This window comes from Corylus avellana, chromosome ca7 (assembly GCF_901000735.1).
Source record: "Corylus avellana chromosome ca7, CavTom2PMs-1.0".
Classification (NCBI taxonomy): Eukaryota; Viridiplantae; Streptophyta; class Magnoliopsida; order Fagales; family Betulaceae; genus Corylus; species Corylus avellana.
The window spans coordinates 14,322,593-14,333,678 of NC_081547.1; the positions used below are offsets into that span (position 1 = coordinate 14,322,593).

Consider the following 11,086-nt stretch of genomic DNA (forward strand, 5'->3'; position numbering starts at 1 on the left):
AAAAAAAAATCTACTGATGTTGAAACCTATCTAGATTTAAAATTTCGAGTGCTTCCTGAGCTAGGATCTGCATTGAGATCTCCATCCTGTCTTTTGGTTTCATTACTAGATTTGTATAGTAAACATTCTGTTATTTTACCCATGCAAGTGATGCTAAGCTTGTATAGGATTTATATATATTCATATAATGTTCTAGCCGCTGACTTTTCTCATTTTCCGGATTACATTAGGCATATGATTAATTTATAATGATTGTTATAAGATTCCAAATTCCTTTTCCCCTTTCTCTTTTATCAGTTGTTTTGGCTTCAAGGGACCATTAAGGTTTGTCTATAATAGTTTCTTGAAGAATGACCACATTAAGTGTCATTTGTTATCATTCTCTTCCACAAAGACTTTGTATTTAATTAAACATGTACTGATTGATAGCGACATGAACAAGGGAAATTTGTGCACTTGAAATTTGTAATTGTCCTTTTTTTAAACTTGCTCTCTGTAATAATTGATTCTCAATATGTTACTTTAATTTTCTCTCTGATATATAGTTTGCAAAGGAGAACCCATCTTTTGCAAATATACCACAAGTCAAAATTAAAGATACAGAGGAAGTCAGAGAGGAGGCGGTAAGAATGACCTTACAAAGGGCCATCAATTTCTACTCAACAATCCAGGCAGATGATGGTCATTGGCCTGGGGATTATGGGGGTCCCATGTTTCTAATTCCTGGTTTGGTAAGACTGAGAAGAAGAAATCATTTTGGTATGTTTGTGCAACAAAAACTGACTAATCTATAAATTTGATAGCATAGTATTCCATGCTATAAAATTTGCATAGTTTATTCAGAATTTTGCAGCATTATTTAAAATGAACTGGATGACATCTTTTGAGGCTTTAATTTAAAAAAAAAAAATTAAAAGAAAGAAAAAATAACAATAAAGAAGAAGAAGAAGAGTGAGGTGCTTTAAATTACTTTATGATTTGTTCCAGTGAAATTATCATGAACTGCGTGGAGTGCAATCCTTCTTATCTACTGGAACAGGTGATTACTCTTTCAATTACTGGAACTCTAAATGTCGTCTTATCAAAGGAACATCAATGTGAGATTTGCAGATATCTATACAATCATCAGGCAAGAATTTTGATGCAATCTTAACAGTTTTATGTCTGAGGCTCCTTTTCCACTTTGAATTTCAATGTTCGTCTCTGTGTTAAAGAAAAAGGAAAAAGATAAGTGCATAACTACTAATTTATTCTATTTGGCTTCAATATGGTGGGAACTCTTTTTAATGATTATATTCCTTCTACCTGGATTAATTGCTTATATCACTGATGTTTACGAATTACACTCAATAGAGCCTTATTCTATTTTCTTTAGGTCTTGTAGTATTAACAAAAAACTTTGAAATGGTGATCCATCTAATTGCAGAATGAAGATGGGGGTTGGGGTCTACATATCGAGGGCCCAAGCACCATGTTTGGTACTGTACTCAATTATGTTACTTTGAGATTGCTTGGTGAACCTGAGGATGGACTAGGGGCAGTGGAAAAAGCACGGAAGTGGATCTTGGATCATGGTGGTGCAACTGCAATCACTTCATGGGGGAAAATGTGGCTTTCAGTATGAACTCCGTCTCAATTTTGTTATATTGTGCTGAAAAAGATAATGCCTTGAAAATATTAGCTAACTTGTGGTTGATTTTCACTGGTTTCAGGTACTTGGAGTGTACGAATGGTCTGGGAATAATCCACTGCCGCCAGAAGTATGGCTTTGCCCTTACCTTCTCCCATTTCATCCAGGTCTGTGACTTTTTAGTCATTCTTACACCATGAACACAATATATGCTCCGCCTCATGTACGAAAAGTATTTTATATTGCTAACATTATAAAAATAATAAAATATTTTCCACCATTGCAATTTGTTAAATCTACATATTTTCGCTGTTACAGTTCAGGAAGGACTTTGGTCCATGAGTGGCAACTGTAGGGGATGCAATTACAGTGGTATGGTTTTGTCCTGAACTTCTTGCTGATGAATTTCCACATTTTCTTATAGGAAGGATGTGGTGTCATTGCCGAATGGTGTATTTGCCCATGTCCTATTTATATGGTAAGAGGTTTGTTGGTCCTATCACATCCACAATCCAATCTTTGAGAAAGGAGCTTTATACAGGCCCTTATCGTGAAATCGATTGGAATAAGGCTCGCAATGATTGTGCAAAGGTTGGTGAGAAATCTAGCTTTTTTTTTGTCCTCCTTTAGGCATTATAGACTTGACTTTTACCTTCCATACTATAGTATTTTTTATCTTCTTTTCTCGAGCTCTTCTTCCTGCTGCACTTAGAAAAAAGTTTCAGCTTTCTAACATTCTTTTATAAACTCTACGTATTGGGCACATAACCTGCCCTATTGGCATCCCTAGTATTTTTCTACATGGTTCTGCTCTTAATTGTCACTAGTGTTTTTTTTGTTTTGTTTTGTTTTTTTTTTTTTTTATTCCTTTTGATAAGTAAAATTTATTAAAAGAGCACAGTAAAAGGTGCAATCCTAGTATACAAGGTGTATAGAAGATAAAATTAGCATCTAAAAGTCAAAATATCAAACAATTTCGACAAATTCGAAAAGGATAGTGATGTTGTAGCTGTGATCCAATCATAGAGAGAACTCAAGAAGAATAGCTTTAGCTTCACAGCTGGTAATTCCATTCACCAAATCCTTTCTCTCCACAGACATTACATTAAACACAATGGACCTGCCTTTCAAATTTTAGTTCTACAATGTTTACCGAGTGTTCTGTTCATTTCGGCAGTTCAATCACCATCCTTTGCGTAACTGACCAAATCCCAAACAAGCAAAATACATGGGACCACATTTTACTAGCAATATCACAATAAAGAGATTAATGATCTACTGTCTCTCCATTCAATTTACACATCCAAGATGATTGTTCCATGCTTTCTCAAATTATCTGTCGTAAAGATTTTTTTCAAAAGCTGCTGTCCAAGTGAAGAATGCTAATTGTGGTGGACCTTTAACTTTCCATATTCTTTTCCAAGGAAAGGAACTGGTATCCAATTGACAAGCCCACACGGGCACAACCCATTAACAGATACAACAAGACTTATGTTCGATGACACCTACCCAGCTGGCGCCCAAAACTAGTAGGTCGAATGGAACACCCGGCGACCGGAGAGCCGCTGGAGAACATCCAGAGTAGGATGTCAGTGATGATAAGAATTAAAACTGCCACAGAACATGCCGATAAGACCATTGACCAACCCAAGGATGGAACTTCAACGGCAGTAAAGGCGGCGACAGGAGGAGGGGAGACAGCAGGTGCATCTGGGCAGGCCAGAATCGAAGCAGAACCCATCGGCGCTGACGTAGGAGATATGGTACAGCCTCTGGGTCCGGAATCGCAGACAATAACACACATACATTGTTGGCGACGCTCAGCTGTCGGCCAGAGAAGCGACTGGTCAGGGAAGCGGAGCACTGGTGGTAGGAGAAGGAGAAGGGAGGAGGGAGGAATCATGGGCTAGATAGGGAGGGTCGAATGATGAATATAGGAAGTGTGGATGGAGGACGGGAATTAGTAATCACTAGGGAGGAAGATAAATTTGTCGAGGGTGAGGGTGAAAAGGTCACTGGGGAGGGAGAAAATCGGGATGGGGGTGAGGGTGAAAAGAACAAGGCAGTGGTGGTATTTACTGGAGTTGAAAGGGAAGAACCTGCGATGTTGGAAATTGAACCTCTGGCAACTGTGGGGGAAAAAGGAAAGAACCCATCCATGCCTACAGAGTGGGTGATTGAGAGAGTGAAAGACCTTTGCTATGCTTTGTGACTATCTTGTGATGGTCATGAGGAAGAAATGATGGCTCTCTTCTCTGACATTGAAGCTAAAAGAAATGGGAGAAGGGCGGAGTCAGTGATTGATGTGAGTGAAAAATCGGGCATTAGAGGTAGTCGCGAGCTAAAGCGATTGGAGTGTTCGGTCAATTATGATGGGAAAGGAGGACAGGCATCTCGGTTGTCAAGAAAAGGGAGAGATGGTAAAGGTTTTTTATGAACCCAAAAATAATCACTTGGAATGTGCAAGGGATGAATGAGGTCGAAAAAAGAATGCAAATTAGGGGGTGATTAAGGGAGTGGAAAGCTGATATTATGTTTGCAAGAGACAAAAATGGAGGTGATTAGTAGGGAGGTGGTTGGTAGTGTGTGGGGGTGTAGGCATGTAGATTGGTTGTATTTGGGGTCGAAAGTCAGGAAGTATATTGTTAAAGTGGGATAGGCGAGCTTCAAAAGTGTTATAGCAAATATAGAGTGGGCGTTTGCGGGGGTGTATGGACCTAATGATGATGTGGAACATAGAGACTTGTGGGCTGAGTTGGCTGGTTTGATGTCCATATGCCATGGTGATGCGAACCTCAATCGACACGCTTTGAGACCCAACAACAAAATTGGAATACGGACCCAAGAAAGCTAAAATTCAGATTTTTGGATAGAAAACCCCAACCCAACGTTTACAAATGAAATGCGAACCAAAGGTATAACGAAACAACCCTCGACCCAACGTTTATAAATGAAACGCGAACCAAAGGTATAAAGAAACAACCATCGACCCAACGTTTATAAATGAAACGCGAATCGAAGGTATATAAATTTGAACGCCACAAGGAATAATCCTTGATAAGTTCACAAGTTCTTTGAAGAACCAATAGAAGACGCAAGCGTCACATTTTTTCTAATTTTCATTCATCATGTCTATTACAATGAGTGCATGCTATTTATAAAGCATGGCTGAAAATATGACTACCTGCTTGCTATGGAAATGAAATTAAATTTGTTCCAACATTGGAAAGTGAATAAAGTAAAAAATGACTAACTAATAAAAGCCTAAAATTAAGGTTGATTTAGTCTGAAATTAGCAGCTCCTCCATGCCAAAAATAGACTGAAATTGGCAATTAAATCACGCCTAAGGAAGGTCTTGAAATAGGTAAGTCAATCAACCAATTAATTGGCATGTAATTTGGCAAGTTAATTATCCAATTAATTGGTATATAATTGGAATGTCAATCAGCCATAATCAACCATTAATCCATGCCATTGCTACGGAAATTATGTGCAATCTGCTCCATCAATAGCTTAGATCAAATTTATTACGCCTTCATCTCCCTTTGGGCCAAGCTTGGAATGCCCCATTTTAGAATCAGCCCAAATCTCTTGAATTAGCCCATTACGTGCTTCTTTGATTTTCTTGGATCTTGCTCTAGTAATAGCCCCAACTGGAATATGCAATGGATCCTTTAATGGTGCTTGTTGATTCTCATCACATGGTGCTTGGGGACTTCAATGCTGTACCCGCATCCGTGAAAGTGCTAAGAATAGGCGAAACCAGACAAACTCAAGCAATGGTAGGGGGGGGCTTCAATGTTGTATGGCATCCAGGTGAAAGAATAGGCGAAACCAGACAAACTCAAGCAATGGTAGATTTGTCGGATTTTGTTTTTGAGTAGGGACTCATGGATATTCCGATGGTGGGAGGGAGTTTCACATGGTCCAATCGTAGGATTTGGTCAAGAATTGATAAATTCTTGCGTTCTTCAGATTGGGAGGAGCTGTTTCCTGATGTCTCATAGAGAAGGCTGCCTCGAGAATTATTTGATCATTTTCCCTTGATGCTGGATTGTGGAGTGGTGAGAAGGGGTAGTAAGCCCTTTAGATTTGAAAATATGTGGTTGCAAGCCGAGGGCTTTGAGGAGTAGGTCAAGACGTGGTGGGGTTCCTATATGTATGAGGGTAATTCGAGCTATGTATTGGCTCGAAAATTGAAGGAGTTAAAAGCAGATTTGAAAAAATGGAATGAGGAGGTTTTTGGGGATGTTAGAAAGCAGGAGTTGGAGGGGGGTATTGGTGAGCTGGATCGGATCATAGAAACAAGATCTTTAACGGAAGAGGAATTTATGCAACGAAAAGAACAATCTCGACAATTGGAGAGATGTTTATACCTTGAAGAAGCGAGTTGGAGGCTGTCAATAGGTTTGCATGGAAAAAGTTAGAGAAGAAGAGGAGGCTCGTATATTGTGTTACGTAGCCTACGTCAAACATATTATTATATAAGCTGAAATAATTATGACAAAGACTAAAATACCCTCAAACCCTAATACATTCTTCTAACACTCCCCCTCAACAGTCAGAAACTTTTGAGTGAGTGTGCTGAGTGAGTGTCGGCGCGTGAGGGCGCGTGTTAGGTGTTTTGGTGTTAGTTTTCAGATTGTGTCATGGCTGGACCGAGGAGGTGGATGGTGGAGTCCAAGGAGTTTGAGGTTTTGATCAAGGAAGGGGCTGCAGGAGTGAGAATTTTTGAGAGGAGCATTAGAATCAAAAGGTCCATCTTTCTTAAAAAGGATGAACTAGCCTGGATGGTGAGAATAGTGGATGATTTGGTGGCAGTGGATAGTTCTGAAGTATTCTGGGATCAATCCAGAGCTGGATACCCTAGAATTATTGCCCAGAAGTGTTCTAATAGACATGGTTACTTCCTGATAGTGGAGGAATTCGATGAAAGAAGAAGATGCGGCTCGATCATCATCCCTGAAGGTCGTCGTGGTTTTGGGTGGGATCGTCTCATTAAAGAATTGCAAGTAGCTAATTCTTCTCTCCATGATAATCGAGGAATCAGTGAGCGTAGAGAGTTTAGGGGAGAAAAGGGAGAAAAGGAGGCGAAGAAACAGAATAGCTACACGGAGGTAGTGCGATTGTCGACGAAGGCAACCCAGAAAGACTGTGAAGTCTGGCAAGAACCAGGTCGGTGAAGCTATATCAACAAGAGCGTAGGTCCGAAGAAGTTCCAGGGTCCAACGATGGCTCAGGGAGTTTCGGGAGGGTCTCCAAAGGAATCTGTTATGGCTCCGATGAAATCCTCCTGGTCGGCGAAATCTGCTCGAGGTCCGGCAGAGCCTCGTGTGAACGATACGATATTTGGAGGTTGCGTGGAGTTGATGAGAAGAGGTCCGGCGAGTGGGTCAGCAAAGTCGGCAGCGCAGACTGTGCAGTTGTCAGTCTCTGATAGCATGAAGGGAAGGGAAGGGATGGGGTACCATGCTGGGCAGACCTACTCTGAGATAGGCATTGAGTTCCTCAACGTGAAGGAGACGTTGAGAAGTCTGAAGAGAGAATGTGACGTGGGAATGTATAAGATTGACAGGGCGATTAATCAGATGAAGCTTAGTGGGCTTGGGCCGGGAAAGGAGGTAGCCGCAGGTCAGGGGAAGGCTGTATGGAAAGAGAAGGAGAAAACTGGGCCGGGAGGAATAACAAAGAAGACCAATAGCAGGCTGAAGTTGAAGAAGAAGGTGATGTTTAAGCCAAGAGGTGTCGTGGGCTCTGGTGTGGGCTGTAGTTTTAGCCCATCTCAAGATAGTCTTCATTCTCAAGTTGGGCTGGTGATGTCGGAGGCCTCTGGGAAAGTCGCGACTGGATCGCGAGTTCTCACACCTTCACCGGCACGCTCGTTGCTGGCCGGCAAAGAGCTAACAGGGGAAGGGGGGTTGGGTCAGCGGCGGAAAGGATTCCCAGGTTGTCTGTCGGCACTTCCGATGAGAAGTCAGTTCTAAAAAATCCCGCATGCCCGGCAGAGGAGTTTCAGCCCATTGGTAACGGACTAACTCTTCTGACCTATAGGAGGAGGAAGGCCGGGATGCAGAGAAGGGACGAAACATGGATGGGTTCGCTAGAAGCCTCGACGTCGATGTCTGGGCAATTGAAAGGGCTACTGAGACCGACACCGAAAAAGTCTCAAAGAGTGCCGGAGACGTTGCTATCATCGGAGGAGCAACAGATGGCGCCGGAGAGGCAACAGATGGCGCCGGAGAGGCAACAGATGGCGCCGGAGAGGGCTATGGAGACCGGCGAGGCTGGGGAGGGGTCGTTTCTGGCCACACGTCAGTTTCTGAGGGGGAGTCCCTCTCGCTGGAAGGTTGGTTTGGCCGTGGGGGAGTGGGCTCAGCAAACTTGTCGGGGGGAGGGTAGGAGTTTGGGTCCGTTGGTTCAATTTGGGCAGGAAAGGAGGGACCCAACACCGGAATTGAAGTTTTTTGGGTCTGATTTAGGCTTGGATGGGGATAGAGTTGCTGAAACAGCAGGTTTGGAGGATTTAGGGTCAGACACGATATCATCCAGCTGGGTAGTTGAAAACTGCCTCAATTTTTGCCCAAAAGTTGGAGTTTCTGATGAGGGGAAAAAGGAGGACTTGGAAGCTCTATTCAATGCTATCGAAGCTTCTAGAAGGCAGTACGATTTGGATTTGGGAGGTGTTTCTGCAGGTGTTCCTGCACTCAAAGGACTCGAAGAAATTGAGGAAAGTGAGAGGGTTACTTTGGTGGATCATGAAGCTTAATATAGTAGTATGGAATGTGAGAGGGTTGAATGCCCTCAAAAAAAGGTTGCGCATTAGGAGTCTTTTGAAAGAATGGAAGGTAGATGTAGTGTGTTTGATTGGGACGAAGATGGAGACTATCTCCAGAGAGGTGATACATAGTCTTTGGGGAGGTCAACATGTGGGGTGGAAGGTTAAAGGATCTACATAGTCTTTGGGGAGGTCAACATGTGGGGTGGAAGGTTAAAGGCTCTAATGGTTAGTCGGGGGGATGTTAATGATGTGGGATAGGAGGGTAGTGGAGTGTAAGGAGGAGTGTGTGGGACATTTTTCTTTGGCTTGCTCTTTTCAAAATGTAGAGGATAAATGGGTGTGGGCGTTTGGGGGAGTGTATGGACCGAATGAGAAAATGGAGAGAAGGGCACTTTGGGAAGAGTTGGCTGGTTTGATTGGGATGTGGGAGGTTCCTTGGTGTTTGGGTGGGGATTTCAACATTGTACGCTTTCCTAGTGAGCGATCCAATGATTCTTATTACTCCTCGGGTATGATGGATTTCTCGGACTTCATTTTTGAGAATAATCTGGTGGATATTCCGATGATGGGGGGTCAATTTACTTGGTCTAATAATCAAGAAAATGAGAGTTGGTCAAAGATTGACCGGTTCTTGTTTTCTTCGGATTGGGAAGATCACTACCCAGCAGTTTCTCAAAGAAGACTTCAACGTCTGCTCTCGGATCATTTCCCTTTATTACTGGATTGTGGAACTCCTTATGGAGGTAAGAAGGGTTTTAAATTTGAAAATATGTGGCTTAAGGCAGAGGGTTTTGTTGATAAGGTTGCGTCTTGGTGGGGGTCATATTTGTTTGAGAGTTCACCTAGCTTTGTGCTTGCTAGTAAATTAAAATCCCTTAAAGTGGACTTGAAAAAGTGGAATGAGGAGGTCTTTGGGGATATTGGGAGGAAAAAGAAGGAGTTATTGGGAGATATCCAGGAGTTGGATGAGTTGGCAGAATCAAGAGGATTAGATCAAGAGGAGAAAATCTGGAAGACGGACAAGTTGAAAGATTTGGAGAATACTTTGTTGTGTGAAGAAATTCATTGGCGTCAGAAATCGAGAGCTTTGTGGCTCAAGGAGGGGGATCGAAATACTCGCTTTTTCCACAAGATGGCTAACTCTCACCGAAGGTACAACCGGGTGGAAGTGCTTCGTATCAATGGCATCTTATCTGGTGATCCAGTGGAGATAAAAGATCACATAGTGCTGTATTATCAAAGTCTTTATTCGGAACAAAGTTCTTGGCGCCCTAGAATGGATAACCAGCCTTTTTTGTCCATCGAGGAGGAGGACAATAGGTGGTTAGAAAGAGACTTTGAGGAAAAGGAGGTTTGGGAGGTGGTAAAAGGTATGGATGGTGATAAGGCTTCGGGTCCAGATGGCTTTTCCATGGCTTTTTTTCAAGCTTGCTGGAGTGTTATTAAGCAAGATGTCATGGCAGTTTTTGCAGAGTTCCATCGCAGACGTCAATTAGTGAAGAATTTGAATGCAACCTTTATTTCCTTGATTCCAAAGAAGGCGGATGCGGTGGAGATGAAGGACTTTCGGCCTATTAGTCTGGTGGGAGGGGTGTATAAAATTGTGTCTAAGGTTCTTGCCAGTAGGATGAAAACTGTTTTGGATAAGGTCATTTCCTATTCTCAAAATGCTTTTATTGGGGGCCGGCAAATCCTAGATTTCGTTCTTATTGCAAATGAATGTGTGGTTAGTCGCATGAAATCAGGGGTGCCAGGTGTTCTTTGTAAATTGGATTTGGAAAAGGCCTATGACCATGTAAATTGGGACTTTGTTTTATATTTGCTGCATAGATGTGGTTTTGGCGAGAAGTGGAGGGCTTGGATAGAATGGTGTATTAAGACAGTAAGATTCTCCATTCTTGTGAATGGTTCTCCGGAAGGGTTCTTTAACAGTTCGAGGGGAATCAGGCAAGGGGATCCTCTCTCACCGTTATTGTTTGTGCTTGTTATGGAGGCTTTGAGTAAGATGGTGAATGCGACGGTTGACCAAGGCCTTTTGACTGGTTTTTCGGTGGGAAATAGGGTCTTGTCAGAGTTGATGATTTCTCACTCCTTATTTGCGGATGATGCTTTGATTTTTTGTGAAGATTCTATCGAGCAAATCCGGTATGTTCGTCTCATTCTCTTATGTTTTGAAGTTGTTTCGGGTTTGAGAGTGAATCTTGGAAAGTCGAAGATTGTGGCTCTTGGTGAGGTGGAGAATATTGGGGGCTTAGCTAACATTCTTGGGTGTAGTGTTGCCGATTTGCCTATGAAATATTTGGGCCTCCCTCTTGGGGCGTCTTATAAGGATACGGTTATGTGGAATGAAGTGATCGAAAAGATGGAGCGTCAGATGGCAGGTTGGAAGAGAATGTACCTTTTTAAAGGAGGTCGCTTAACCCTCATTAAGAGCACTTTGGCTAACCTTCCGACTTACTTTTTATCTCTATTTCCGATTCCTGTTAGTGTAGCTAAAAGGATTGAGAAAGTCCAGAGAGATTTCTTGTGGGGAGGAATGGGGGATGAGCCCAAGTTGCATCTAGTAAGTTGGGACCAAGTTTGTACCCCTATTCGTTATGGTCTTGGCATTCGGAAGATGCATCAGTTTAACCAAGCTCTTTTGGGGAAATGGCTTTGGAGATATGCAAATGAGAAC

The 11,086-nt window shown here is 42.4% G+C and overlaps 2 protein-coding genes across 3 annotated transcripts in view; one reads left to right on the plus strand and one right to left on the minus strand.

The window, feature by feature from the left end:
- Window positions 1-11,086, minus strand: part of LOC132186332 (cycloartenol synthase) — a 59,700-nt gene that overhangs the window by 31,138 nt on the left and 17,476 nt on the right. The window lies entirely within an intron of this gene.
- Window positions 550-3,132, plus strand: LOC132186440 (cycloartenol synthase-like). The gene is made up of 6 exons (XM_059600416.1): window positions 550-731; window positions 1,040-1,129; window positions 1,427-1,618; window positions 1,713-1,797; window positions 2,055-2,221; window positions 3,055-3,132. Exons 1-6 carry the CDS (start codon window positions 630-632, stop codon window positions 3,130-3,132), a joined length of 714 nt encoding a protein of 237 aa, XP_059456399.1. The 5' UTR covers window positions 550-629.